This window comes from Cetorhinus maximus, chromosome 4 (assembly GCF_964194155.1).
Source record: "Cetorhinus maximus chromosome 4, sCetMax3.hap1.1, whole genome shotgun sequence".
NCBI classification, from domain to species: domain Eukaryota; kingdom Metazoa; phylum Chordata; class Chondrichthyes; order Lamniformes; family Cetorhinidae; genus Cetorhinus; species Cetorhinus maximus.
The window spans coordinates 78978726-78993790 of record NC_135882.1 but is presented as its reverse complement, the minus strand read 5'-3'; the positions used below and the strand labels follow the sequence as shown (position 1 = coordinate 78993790).

The following is a 15065-nucleotide window of genomic DNA, read 5'->3' as shown; positions in this document are numbered from 1 at the left end:
ATCACCTTTCACCTCCCCTCCGTGACCCACCAGCCACAACCCTTTTCCTTCAGGGATGTCCTGGGGAAAGTACACATTCCCTTGCTTCTTAAAAATCCCACCCCTACCTGCATTAATCTTCCCGACCTCCTCCTTTGCATCCCAACAGTCTGTGTCTGCCTCCGAGTCCCCACCAACCATCCGAGTCCCCACCAACCATCCTCGCCGCCCCTTCTACTGCTACCGTCGAATCCTCACCCTCCCACCCTACCGCCTCACTCTGCTCTCGGTCATCCTCGCCATCCCCTCGTACCATGTCCACCCTCAGTTTGCCCCCAGGAGGCAGTCATGGACCCATCAGAACCCTCCCTTGCATGTTCTCCTGGACATCCCCCCTCCCCTGACTTTCTGGACCCATTCCTACCCTGGAACCCCTTCCTCCCATTGAACCCCTTCCCCCACTTAGTCCTCCCACTACCCCCACCCCCCACCGGTCTTCCCACCCCGCCACTTAGTCTCTGCCCCTTCCTGACTCCCTCAGACACCCTTACTCCTTCCTCCAGCTTTAATCCTTCCCCCTTCCCAGCTCCTTCCTCCACGCCTTCCTTCTTCCTCCACCCTTACTCCCCCTACTTCTTGACACTCCTTTTTTCCCCTGGACTCCCTCCCCTCTCCGCACTCCTTCATCCCCCTAGACTTCCTGCCCTCTCTGCACTCCTTCCTCCGCCCATACTCCCTCCCTTCTCCACATTCCTTCCCTCCTCTGAACTCCTCTTATACCTTCAACCCCTCTTACACCTACATCCCCAGTTGCCATCTTCTCCCTCGTTACCCCCTCCTACCCCCATACTCCCTCCGCCCTCCCAACCTCACCCCCCCGACACCTTCTATCCCTCCCCCAACCTCACTCTGCTAACACCTCTTCCTCTCCCAGTCGATCCTAGACCTTCCTCTCTACCCTCCACGACTATCAACCATTGTGAGCAGACCCTCAACAGTTACTTTACAACTTCCGTGGGCTGCTTTGCAACAGGGCCATGTCCATGAGAAACCACCCAGTATGCCATGGATGTTCCTACAGTGTGCAATTGCTGTTTGGCTCCAGCACCTTCTGCCCCTCGCATATCCGCAATGTGAACAAGGCCCTGGCGGTAAGTCCTGCCTTCTGCTCGTCACACTTGTCAAGATATGTTCTGCACCAGCCTGTTTTCCCGCTGATGTGGGTGGAAAATCCAGCGGGGGTGGAAGGAGTCCAGCGGGCTGGCGCTGATGTATTACAATGAGGTTCCCGATATCCGATGGTGGGGAACGCGGCCTGCCATTGACAGGCTGAGTGGACGATCACAAACTGGTTTCATGACATTGTGAAACCAATTTTTGGCCTCCTTGCCATATTGTCCGCTCACGCCACCAAACATGCCCGATGCTAGCAGGCACGGAAAGTTCCGCCCTTAATCTCCGGAGCGGAAAATTCCGCCAGGTAATACTGTTGAACTTCAAGGGCAGATGGTTGGATTCTCTCTGTTGGAGATGATCATTACCTGTGCTTGTGTGATGTGAATGTTAATTGCCAGTTACCAGATCTGAATGTTGTCCAGGGCCAGAATTTTATGTTGATCGGGTGGACATGTGCCCAACCTGAATGCACGTGCAATTGCGCAAAATGACATCAAGCATGCGTCCCAACGTCATTGAGCATGTGAGCAATATTGAGGTCAGCAGGTGGCGTGCGGGAGTTCGAGCCATGGCCGCCGACAATTAAAGGGCCAATTAAGGCTATATAAAATCCTATTGTCCATGATTTTACATTGTCCGTGCGATTTTGCACTCATCGCATGGGCAAAATGAGCAGGCAGGCAGCCCGTCTTTAACGAAACCTCATCCAAGGGCAGGATGAAATGTCCGGGGTGAAATATAATAAAAAAGGATACCTGGGGTCTGATGTTTCTTGAGTCCTGCTGTCAGGTGCTTGAATGTGTCACATAGACACAGTTTGGTGCATTTTTTTCTTGTCATTTAATCTGTACAGGTCTGCAGCTCCCTGAGGCAGCTCTGTTGCAGATAGAAACACTTTCCCGCTCCCTCACTTTTGCCGGCGCCCGCCTTCTTCCTGTCCCCTTCGGCAGCGCTGAGGCTTTCTCAGCGTCTGTTTCACGCTGGCTGCCCATTAATTGGCCAGTCAGCGTGAAATTGCGTTCGGAGTCCAATCGAGGGCGGAAGCGCATTTTGCATCTGCTTTCTGGCCCGCTGACTTGTTGCGCATGCCAAGCATGAAATTCAGGCCCAGGTCTTGCTTGTACGCTGGCATGGATTGCTTCAGTATCTGAGGATTTGCAAATGGGACTGAACACTGTTCAATCATGAGTGAACATCCCCACTTCTGACCTTATGATGCAGGGAAGCAAATGAAGATGGGTGGGCTGAGGAGACTACCCTGAAGATCTCCTCCTGCAATGTCCTGGGGCTGAGAAGACTGACTTCCAAGAAGCACAACCATTTTCCTTTGTGCTTGTGACATGATTCCAACCAGTGGAGAGTTTTTCCCGATTCCCATCGAGTTCAGTTTTGCTAGGTGTCCTTGATGTCAGACTCGGTTAAGTGCTGCTTTGGTGTCAAGGTCAATCACTTACCTATTCGGCTCTTTTTTCATGTTTGGACCAAGGCAGTGATGAGGTCTGGAGCCCAGTGGCCCTGGCAGAACCCAAACTGAGAATTGGTGGGATGATTATTTGGTGATTAAGTGCTGCTTGTTAGCACTGTTGTTGACCTCTTCCATCACTTTGCTGATGGCTGAAAGTAGACTGATGGGCACTAATTGGCAAGATTGGATTTGTCCTGCTTCTTTTTTAGAAAGGACACACCTGAGCAATTTTTCACATTGTCAGATAGATGCCACTGTTTGGAACTGTACTTGGCAAAGAGCACAGCTAGATCCGGAGCACAAGTCTTCAGTATGACAGCTGGGGTTTTGTCAGGGCCCATATCCTTTGCTGAATCTAATGCATTCAGCCGTTTCTTTATATAAATGTATGAAGTTGGAAATGCTAAAATATTGTTCTTTGAGTTTTTATGGAAATTTGTCTGGTTGATTTCATCATTTCATGACCATAGCCTCAGTTTCTTTACATTATAACAATTTGTTGAATGTTCATCTCAGTAGGCCTGTTTATTGTTATTGATGGCTCCTGCTGTATGGCCACTGTAACTGTTAGACTCCTGAAACATTTCTGAACTGCTCTATTATAACTGTAATGCAGCACTTTCCAAATCATAGGATAGCGTATTACATTATGCTTAAAATGCTACACTTTAATTGATACCTTGCAAAACAGTTGCAACATTCAAATATCATAAGGAGTAGTGCAATGTGTATTAGATTTTCTCCTCCTCTCCCAGAATGATGTATTTATTAAAAAGCATTACGAGAGAGTGTGTGTGTACTGGTGCCTCACTAACAGCTTATTATCTGTCTGTGGCACTTTGAATCTGGGATGTATTGCAGAACTGATAGGAAATATCATCCTCCATCTGAATGTAAACAGGATCCAATTTTGAAACTAGCACTTCTAGTTTAATCAGGAATGGCAGTCTGTACATATTTCTTCTTTGCGTAGCAAAATGTCATAACAATTTCATTGCTTTTATACTTTCATTGGCGTTTCTGGGCACACAGGAAAAATAAAGAAAAACCATGAAAACAAGACAGGGGTAAAATGCACTGTCTGCAGGAGCACAGTGCAGAAGTTAACAATTTGACTCATCTTGCCTACACTGACAGGGAGGGCAGGAGGTGAGGGGAAACTTCTTTGTTATGATCTGAAATGGATTGCTTAAAATTTCTGGGGATCTGCCTGGAAATGATCCCTAGCAAGGTAAGTGAAGAATGAGAGGACATTGAAAAGTCTGAATTTGGGGCAGGGGAGATGCTGGGAAATCTGAGATATCCTTGTGAGGCCAGGAGGAGCACTGCTGGATCCTCATGGTCCATAAGGAACTGTTAAATTAAAACAAAACATCTCCAGTAGGTCTCCTGTTGGGTTTGAGACTGTGTTGACCTTAGTCAAGCTTTTGGTTAAAATTGTGTGTGCGTCCCAGTGGAGTCATTGGGACTCAACTTTGCCACTGAAATGGAGCCCCTACTCTTCTGGGGAGAGAGTCCTTCCTGATCTAAATTCAGGCAAGTTAAATTGGCAAGTGTGTAGGAATGCAGAGCAAGCCCACCCTTAAACTGTCCCTACCTCCACCACCCCAAGACTTGGCTAAAATTAACCCTTAAATATTTAAAAACATAAATTTCAAAATAGAACAAAAATACAAACAAAATATAAAACACAAAAATGTGCTCATAAGAGTGGTGTTATTCCTCTAAATTCATGGGTCCTGTGAGATGGACCAGCTGACACTTGTTACCCTATAGGCAAGTTGTAGCTTGGTTTTGCTACAGTGGCACAAACACTAACTTGCTGAGATGTAGACAAAATAAATAATAAAAACAGTTGTAAAAGCAGCTCTTGCTGCTCATGAATGTAAAAGCCACTCATAACCTTTATAGATTCTCAGTCAGTGCTTACACTAATATCAATATCAAATGAGGACAAAGGAAACCCTATCGTGGTTCTGGGAGAGAGGGGAAGGGGTGAGGGCAGAAGTGCGGGAAATGGGTCGGACATGTTTGAGGGTCCTGTCAAACACAGTGAGGGGAATCCTCGGCTGAGGAAAAAGGAAGACATGTCAGAAGCACTGTTGTGGAAGGTAGCGTCATCAGAACAGAGATGGAGAAACTGGAAGAATGGAATGGGGTCCTTACAGGAGGCAGGGTGTGAGGAAATGTAGTTGAGTTAGCTGTGGGAGTCGGTGGGCTTGAAATGAACATTGGTGGACAGTCTATCGCCAGAAGTGGAGACAGAAAAGTCAAAGAAGGGACGGGAAGGGAAATGTTAGAGATGGACCATGTGAAGGTGAGAGTGGGGTGGACATTGGAAGCAAAATTGATTAATTTTTCCAGTTCCAGATGATAGCATGAAGCAGCAATGATACAGTCATTGATGTACCAGAAAGAGAGTTGTGGGAGGGGGCCTGATTAGGACAGGAACAAGAATGTTCCATATTCCCCACAAAAAGACAGACATAACTAAGGTCCATGCAGGTACCCATGGCCACACCCTTTATTTGGAGGAAGTGAGACAAGCTAAAGGAGAAATTGTTCAAGGAGAGAACAAGTTCAGCCAGATGGAGGAAAGTGGTGGTGGATGGAGATAATATCCCTTGGCTTAGCTTGTGGTGCTTCATTCAGGCTTGTATTCTATGCCATACCATAAATAAGTTCACAATTCTGAATGTCTGCCCAACCATCTGAGCCCGTGTTCAGCAAATCTGTTATGGGTGAACAACTTTGACCAGCAAGTCTCAAACAGACACTTGGGGCAGAATTTTACATCCCATGGGCGGGTATGTGCCCGACTCGATCGGGCGTGAAATTGCACGATATGATGTTGGGCGAGCGTCCCGATGTTATTGTGCACTCATGCGATATTTCGCTCAGCAGTCGTGCGCAAAAATCGAAAGCGCATCCGCCGACAATTAAGAGGGCAATAAGCCCATTAACGGCGCAATTGTCTCCGATTTTTTGTGGCCTGTCCAACCTTACGGCTGACGCATGAGCGAATCGGCCAGGCGGCCTTTACGTTTCTCATCAAACCTCATCCAAGGGTGGGATGAAACCTCCATTATGAAATAAAATAAAAATAAATATCTGTGGACATCATTTTTATGAGATATATTTTCAGGTGCTTGATTGTGATGCATTTTTTTTGCAGCTCTTTAAACCTTTATTTCATCATTTGAATGTCTGCAATTCCCTGAGGCAGCTGTCTGTCTTCGGGAAGCTCTCTCACAGCGCTCAACTGCGCCCATGGTGACATCATCGCCCGTCCTCTTCCCACCTCCACCCCGGCAGCGCTGAGCTTTTCAGTGCGAGTTTCACACTGGCTGGCTGTTAATTGGCCAGCCAGTGGGAAATTGCGGTCGGGGGCCAATCGCAGTCGGGGTCCATTTCCCGGCCATTCTCAGGCCTGCTGATTGTGTGCACCTGCCAAATGTAAAATTTAGGCCTTGGAAACTGCATTTTACCATGTAAATTACAAAAAATAGTGATACTAGAAAATGGACATTGGAGGTTGTTTTGTATTATCAGAGCGTATTTGCGATCTGGAATTTCCCTTAAATAATGAACAAAGTATGGATAAATAGCAGCTTTGGTATTACAGAAAAAATACGCTATTGTAATTTTTTTACTAAGTGTCTGTCCACTTGTAAATGTAACTGCAAATATGTGAGCACCGACTTTAATTTTGCAATGTGGAGTGGGGGTTTCAATATTGGGTGGGAAACCCAGAAAAAAGTGCAGCGCATCTGTTGGTGGCTTTTTCGCTCAGCCACCTCATTATCATTTTACTTCCATCCCATCAGTAGCAGCAGTCATGATGTGGCCCCACATGACGTGATCTCAACTCCAGTATTAAAATGGACATTCCAAAGATGTAATTTGAAGGAACTGGGAACTGAAAATAAACAAGTGCTACACAGCCACGCTTCAGTGATGCCTCACTGAACATACTGCTGGCGCTGTGCAGAATAGGAGAGAGAAATACACTTCTCTAGCAATGGGAAGAAGAATCTGGCTGCTGAGACAAAGGAGGTATGGTCGGAGATTGTGGAGGAGGTTAGCAGCAGGAGCACGCTGCCATGCTCCTGGATTCAGTGCAGAAAGCATTTTAATCACCTAAGCAGGTCAGGATAGATGAGTACAGTTTGCACATTCACCTACATCCCATTGCGCACATCACTCCTCGCCAACAACACCAGTGAACCTTGACTCAAGCACATGGTCACAGTCCTGTTAAGATCCTTTTGAACTGGTATCCTCTGCCCCAGAAAATCTGATGGCAGGACCTCAGTATCTGTTTGCTCAATGTCATTGGTATCGATGTGTTTCGCAACTTCAGGCTCACTCCCTTCACCCTGCACACTCTCCGTGATATCATTTAGCCAGACAACAGGGAGGTAACACACCATGCAGGACTCATGATGACCGTTAGTCCCCTTAACTATGGAATGTAATCGTGTGCTCCAATCAAATGAGCTTGGATATAAACATGTCTGCCGCCTTAGCTAGGGTGACAAATAACTTAGCCTGGCTTTACAGGGCTGCACTGATCTGCACCAAAATGCTCTCCACCACAGTGGTAGTAGTGAGCTGCAGAGCCATGAGAGCGATGATTGTAAGAAGTGGGGACTCTACTCAAAGCACTTCCACTTCTCACCCGCAGCCCACCTCTCAGTTAGTACCCAGCATGCTGCCTTATGTCCCACTGGCCGATTCTGCCCCTGACTGGGTGCATTTGGAGCAGTCTTTGGCGGGACTCTCACAGGTTCCAAAACCCAGAACATGTCAGCCATGAGCATCTTAAGAGTCAGAATAGGGATCTGAGCAGCCTGCCCCTACCTCTGCTGAAGCCACATGGGTTACACCAGATAGGGATAGCAGAAAAAGGAAGAGTAATGCTTTTACTTGCATAATGGAATGCACACAGCTGTCTGAGAAAATGTTATTTTGATAAGTTTTTTGTTCTTTATTTAGCTCTCATAAATGTTGTTCTTTAACAACACTTTCCCATCCTGTCCATTCTTTGGTGTTGGGTGGTAAGTGGCCTTCTAATTTATTTGAGGATGAATGTGAAGGCATGAACCAGTGGGGGGAATTTCAAGTGGTAGCTTGTTGACTGCATGTCTGCTTTGTGTCGATGGCATTGTTGGAAGGACGGAAAAGAATAACTGTTACATTTTCTAATGACATGGGTGCTCTGGTGTGGGTTAAGAGAATCTTGCATATGTAAGGACATCCCTGACACCCTGCGCTGCACAATATGAATAGCTGGAGGTGCACTGGCCTGTCATCTCGCTCTTTTTTTATCTCTGCTTATCCTCCTCTCTAAATAATCCTGAGAGGATCTGAGCTCCTTGCCTTGTCCATACTGTAGACCCAAACCATGTTGCTGTGCAATGTTGTGGAGAGCACACCAAACCACAACCATTCTGGAGACCCTGGCTGATGTGCACTAAAGTGAGCCTCCAGATCTGTCCAGGCACTTGAACTGGCCTGTACAGTCACACAGCTGCTTTAGTAGCATTCATTTGTTTAGCTTTGTATTGGGGTTTCTGATGGGTGTCATGAGGCAAGGTTGAAGTGGTTATCTATTGCCACCTAGCAGCCCCTGCTTAAGTCCGCTTACACGTTCAAAAAGATAAGGAAGCTTGGATTGCGCAGAAAAAACCCCATCATTGCAGCCCTCTGGGAATCTTGCGCACACCTGCAGAAACATCTTCTTTTGGTGGTGCACCAGCTGCAAGTTGATGGAATTGAAGCCCTTGCAGTTGCCGAACACTCCTTGATCTGGGTTTCCATGATTGCCAAGTGTGTGCAACTGATGACACCCTGCACCTGTGGGAAGCCAGCTAGAGCTGCAAAGCCAAGTGCCTGCTCATTCTAACTGGTGTCATGGAAGGCAAAATTGATGCTGCCAGCCCTGGCACACAAGCCATTAGTGAACCGTCCAATGCATTTGTGGGCCATGAGGAGATCCTGGATATGTCTCCAGTACAGCTTTTGATGATTCCAGCTCCAAAATGCTAAGGGCAGAGTCAGAGCTGTCTCTAGGGTACGGCAAATCAGGGTGACCATTCTGTACCCCGCACGTTGACATCAGGGTGTCAGATGTAATACTATTCCGAACTAGATAATATCTTTAAAGTGGGCATATAGCGCGTAGTGTCCAACCTGCTGGGTAAGTCACTCACTTGCTGTGTTTATTTTCGATCCCGTGCAATTTAAACCCTCCGCTTCTTATTTTATTTTTCCTCCAGTACGCCTTAGCAACTAACATTTGCTTAATGTTGGAAATGGACAGTCATTTTTTAAGTCGAATTATTTATTGCGTTGTGCCTGTAAGTTTTTTAAAAAGTTAAATTAGTGACAACCCTCACTCTGACATTTAGGCTGGAATGTTCCAGCCCCCTGTGGTGGGTTCTCCTGCAGTGGGGCCAGTGAGCCACTGAAATCTCCGTTCACATCGACGAGGCCGGCAGATCCAGCCGGCATGAGAGGCTGGAAAATTCCGGCCTTAAAGTTTCCTCTAGCTGGGGTGTGGGGTGTGTTAGTAAAAATGTTATAACGGAATCCCATAGAGATTGTGGATTTCTCCTTAACAACAGGAGAGCTAACAATTATGTTCAGCCTTGGAAGCAAGGTGTAGTTTTACATGTGACACTGTTATCGCAGTCAGTAGTGCGGTACCTGCTTGTAACCGAGTATTCAGTAGCTGGGAAGCTGCTGGTGCTCCTTTTCACACACATGTTCAGGGGCCCAGCCGTCAGAGGAAAACTTGTATAAAAATATTACGAGGGCTAACACAGTGTGATTTCCCCCGAGTATCATATCAGTATGATCAGTATGTATGCTGATCATACATCCCCTTTGGGGATGGCCCTGGGCAGCAGCGACTTTGACAGCCGCTGGTAATGCTTCAGGTCTAGCAGGCAGCAGGTTTTTTCAAAAGGAGACCGCAGATGTCTGCCACTACCTGACACGATAACACTAGTGTTCAGACATGTCAAGGAAACTGAGCCTCTGCCTGTAGAGTCTGTTTTGTGGGAATTGTCTGCTGTGAGCTGCTTCTCTCTGCTGCTCCACTCTCTGCTGTGCGGGTGCTGGTGTGTGACCAGCAGGCTGCAGATGCTCTTGCTGGTACTGTTGCCGTTCATCTTGGTTCAGATATGTGGTAATTATGGTTTTGTTTAGTATATAATGTACCTTTAAGAATAATGCTTGTTAAGGAAGATCACATGATCTGTAGTAACCAAGAGGAGAGTAGTGTGGGCTACCTCAGCAGCCAGTGTAGAGATAGAGTTAGAGTTAAAAGCACACGTGCAGTTGCTGCTGGGTATGTTGTAAATAAACTTAATGTTTCCACTCAAGAAGTGTGTGCAGATCAACTCTATCAACAATAGCAGCAGCTCAGCCACCCTTACAACAAACTGGTGAAGAGGATAAAACAGGATTGATCAGAAGGAATCAAGTTAAAAGAAATCAGCATTGTACCTCACCCAGTGATTGTAAGTAGCAAGCTCTGTTAGAATTGAAGAAGTTAACCCCTCTCAAAATTCCACAGTTTGGGAGAGTTGATCCTTTTGAACCAGCCACAGATGACTGTTCTCATTACATAGAATGTCTCACATTCTTTTTACAAGTGAACAAGATTATGGGGGAAGAAAAGAGGCGAGCGATCCTCTTGAGTACAGTCTGATTCAAAGTTTGACAGTGCCCAGTGCCCCGGATTCAAAAAATTTTGATGAATTGGTGGACTACATGAAGGGTCAACCCAAGCCCTTAGTCTGATGCAGAGGTTCAGGTTTAATCGCGAAATAAAGCCTCGGATGAGACAATTGCATGTTATGTGGCAAATCTGAAGCAGCTAACGGAACATTGTGAATTTGGTATGACTCTAAATGACATACTTAGAGATTGTTTAGTGTGTGGTGTGAATGAGGACACTGTTCAGGAAAGATTATTATCCAAAATGAATCTGGATTTTAAGAAGGCACTAGCACTGGCCATGGAAAGTACAGTAAGAGATTCACAAGCAATACAGGGTGCGCAAAATGGCGCCGTCCTCCACATCAGGCAAGAAACCCCAGCCAAAAGTGGCGCGAAAATGCAAAACTCTGCTGAGGAAATAGACCCTGCTAGCCAAAGAATAAAGGAAAATAACTTAGCAGTGAAATTGAAGAATAATTTTAATAGAGGTGAAAACAAGCAGTCTTTTAGTGATTGGCAGTTTAAAAAAAAAGAATGCTACTATTGTCACAGAAATGGACATATGATGAGGCAGCGCAAGGAAAGATTCAAGTAGGCTTGTAAACAAAAGAAGGAGCCCGATGAAATCTACAATGAGAAGAGCCTGAAACAACAAATTCATACATTTACTCATTATTTAATCTAAAAGTTGGAAAGACAGAACCAGTGTTTGTTCACAGTGAAAGTAAATGGCAAACCTGTTAGTGTGGAAATGGACATGGGAGCTTCCACTACAATAATTGGGGAACATTCAGATATCTGAATAATGGTGAACATCAATTAAGTTTAGAAGAAACAGCTGCCTAGCTCAATACATATATTAGTGAAGACATTCAAGTGAAAGGCATAAGCAGAGTAACTGTCCATTGTGGAAGTCAATCAGCACAGTTACCCTTGATGGTGGTACCAGGTGAAGGGATTAAAGGAGGTTAAGTTAGAATGGGCTGAAATTTTCCAGCTGAGAGCAATGGGCTACCAGAACTACTTTGAAAGTACGTCAACATCTTCAAGGATGAACTTGGGAAAATCCAGGGTTTGTAGGCAAAGCTTCATGCGGGTCCGGAAGCAACCTCTCGCTTCATGAAGGCGAGACCGGTGCCGTATGCCCTGCGAGAAAAAGTCGACACTGAACTGAACAGACTAGAGAAATTGGGTGTTATATAACCTGTTCAGTTCTCACAATGGGCAGCATCCATAGTCTCTGTCCTTAAACCTAACCAAAGTGTCCAAATTTGTGGAGACTACAAACTGGCAGCTAATAAAGCAGCTAAGCTAGACAGGCACTCCATTCCAAAAATTGAAGACCTGTATGCCAAGGTGGCTGGAGGGAAAACGTACACAAAGCTTGACATGAGTCATGCTTATCAACAGCTAGAGTTCGATAATGCCTCCCGGGAATTTGTCACAATTAATACCCACAAAGGGTTGTACCAATATACACGATTGCCTTCCAGTGTCTCCTCCGCTTGTGCCATCTTTCAGAGAACAATGGAAAACTTACTGCAGGGACTGTCCCAGTTGTAGTCTATTTAGACAATGTATTAGTGACAGGATTCACTGAAAAAGAGCATTTAGCAAACTTAGAAGAATTCTTAAAATGTTTCTTGCAAGCTGGAGTGTGTTTAAAAAAGAAAGGTGCACGTTCCAAGCGAGGAAGATAATCTATTTGGGTCACCGGTTAGATTCGCAGGGCCTCCAACCGGCTGAGGAGAAAGTGAGAGCCATAAGAGAGGCACTTGAACTAAAGAACACCTCAGAGCTCAAATCATTCCTAGGAATGATCAACTATAATGGGCAGTTCTTACCTAATTTGTCTGCAGTTCTGGCCCCCCTGCATTTTCTACTCAAAAAGAACCAACATTGGTCTTGGGAGGCGCCCCAGAATGAAGCTTTCATAAAGGTGAAACAACTGTTGCACTCGTCCAATCTATTAGTGCATTATGACCAGACAAAAGAATTGGTGCTGACATAAGACCCATCTCGGAGTGGGAGCAGTGCTTTCTCTTCGGACGACGAGGGCACGGAGTGACCAATAGTTTACATATCAAGAATACTCACCACAGCAGAAAAGGGATACTTGCAGATAGAAAAAGAGGCCTGTCCATCATCTTTGGTATCAACAAATTTCACCAGTACATACACGGCCGCTATTTTACAATCGTTTCAGACCATTGCTAGGATTGTTTAGTGAGGACAGGGCTATACCACCCATAGCCTCAGCAAGAATACAACGATGGGCTTTAATTCTGGCAGCATACGAAGACATTTTCTTACATAGGCCTGGCAATCAACATCAGATGTCCAATCTAAGGTTGCATAAGCAGCATACATACTGATATGATACACCAAATCTCAAAGTACAAAAAGAAAGATCCAAAGAGTAGAAATTCACCCTCAACAAAAGTTATGTGAACAAACCCTTTCCCACCAGCAGGCAAAAAAGCAGCTGTCAATATGGAGTACTTATATGGTTATATCCGTGAGATTGATTCAGTTCCCTCAATTATGGCCATGTACTCACCTTGTTTTCTCTAGGAAGCCAGGGGAACCCATGGATCCGACGCTATTGTCATAAGTGTTTTGAAATAGTGGTCTTATTGACTGAATAACCTATGGTAATTGATAACTTGTCTCTCCCGAGGGAGTTGCATGCATGCAGTCTCACACACTGCAATAAAATACGGAAGTTGGGAATTTGGACATGCTGTCAATTTCACCTGTTTTAACACCGCCCTCCATCCCACCCCACCCCAAACCCACATGTTCCTGTAGATTAAAATCCACCCCATGGCTTTTCAGTTTAGCCATGGGGAAGAACTTGCTGTATTATTTTATTTACTGAAAAATGGTAAGCACTCTGAATTGACTATTTTATTTCCCATTTTATAGCCTCCTTTCATCAATAACACATCCAAATACATCAGAGACCAAGACGACTGAGTCGCTAGTAACAGGGGAGAATGACACTGACAAGGCAGAACGGAATAGCAAAAAAGTCTGTTTTGTGGTAACTGGAGATGACCAAGAGGATTCGGGCCATGATACAATAAGCAACAGGGATTCTTATAGGTATAATATGCTTTGGATTACTCTTTAATGTAGTTGGACTGAATATTCAGTTTGAAATGAATTCAGAGAAATTAAGAAGAATTAAGCACCATTATTGCAGCTTTCCTTAAAAGCATTTATTTTGGTCATAGTTACAAGTTTTTCTGTGCCTGTTGCTGTATTTTATGTCCTGATTTGCTTATTTTGAGCCTCGTGCTCTGCCTGCTTAGATTTTTTTAGGGACACTTCCTGCATCTTTCTGTCCCCAACAACCCAAGCACTCTTATCCCCCAAACAGAATAATATTGTGGATATATTGAAAGTGACTTATCTTAGTCTTGAGGTCTGACATCATCTTCCTGTTGCCATGCCAGCTCCTGTGATGCCTGGACACTGCATGCACTTTTCCTGCCAACTGTTCCTGTGCGTGTTGCCTTTTGTGTTTGTCTTTTGGAGATGGGGGGAGAAGTGGAGTCGTTATTAATGTCACACCATGTGGCCCTCCTCCTCCTGACTCCTTCCATCACCAAGCCAGCAAACATGGCTTTTATTACTGGAACTAGGGGATAAAGTTTAAAAATTAGGGGGGTCCCATTGAGGAGAATTTTTTTCTGAGGGTCAATTTCTCCAAACTATCGACCCTCAGAAAAAAATTCTCCTCAATGGGACCCCCTACTTTTTAAACTTTATCCCCTAGTTGTAGACTCACCCCACAAGGGGAAAGATCCTCTCAACATCCTGTCACGTGCCTTCAGGATCTTATATTTCAATAAGATCACCTCTCATTCTCTCAATGGGTATAGGCCCAATCTGCTCAACCTTTCCTCATAATATAACCCCTTCATCCCAGGAATTGGTGAAGTGAACCTTCTCTGAATGCTTCTAATGCAATTGTATCCTTCCCTAAATAAGGAGACCAAAACAGTACATAGATGCAATCTAACTGCATTTGACAGGCAATTATCAGGAATATTAATAAAGTAATTTTGTGGATAGTTCACCATGCAGTATTAAAACATATATTTCAGCACTTTAATGGCATTCGACCATCCTTTGAAATAGGAAATGATAATGGACTAGCCTGCAAGCTCATTAATGCTGAAAAACCAAAAGTAACATTCAGTTAACTCATCAATAGTGCACTGACAGCAATTCAAAGCCTTTAGTTACAAATGCCATCAGCACAGGCTATATTTTTCAGTTGGTGAAGCTCAGTTATGAACTCTTAATCTATTCATTTTATTGCCTCTGCACTAAGTTTAGGCAGGCATCAGCACGTTTATTTTTAATGGGTTGACGCCTGCCTAAGATTGCACAGAGAAATGTAGTACAAGTGTATTCAGCATTTATATCTGAATTTCACCTGTACTCCAGTATTTGAAAATTGAATCTTGATTACATCATAGCAGAGCTGACCTGGAGGAGAATCAGCAGCCCACATTGTGTTAGTGAACTGAATTAACAGCAAGATTTTAAACAATTCAAAGCATCTCAGTGATTATGCTAATTGTTCATATTCCACTTATTATGTTTAATGCAATGCTCTTGATGCTGCTGACAGCACTCAATAAAACTACAGAGAGGGAAAGCAAAAAAAAAATTGCAGGATTATTAAGTTATTCATAAA

General features: G+C 44.8%; 1 protein-coding gene across 3 annotated transcripts in view; it reads left to right on the top strand.

Moving 5' to 3' along the window:
- Positions 1–15065, top strand: part of prex2 (phosphatidylinositol-3,4,5-trisphosphate-dependent Rac exchange factor 2) — a 675068-nt gene that overhangs the window by 397617 nt on the left and 262386 nt on the right. For all 3 annotated transcript variants that reach the window (XM_078540383.1, XM_078540384.1, XM_078540381.1), the window contains exon 26: positions 13280–13459. In XM_078540383.1, the coding sequence (XP_078396509.1) occupies positions 13280–13459 (180 nt within the window). The remainder of the gene's footprint in view (positions 1–13279; positions 13460–15065) is intronic.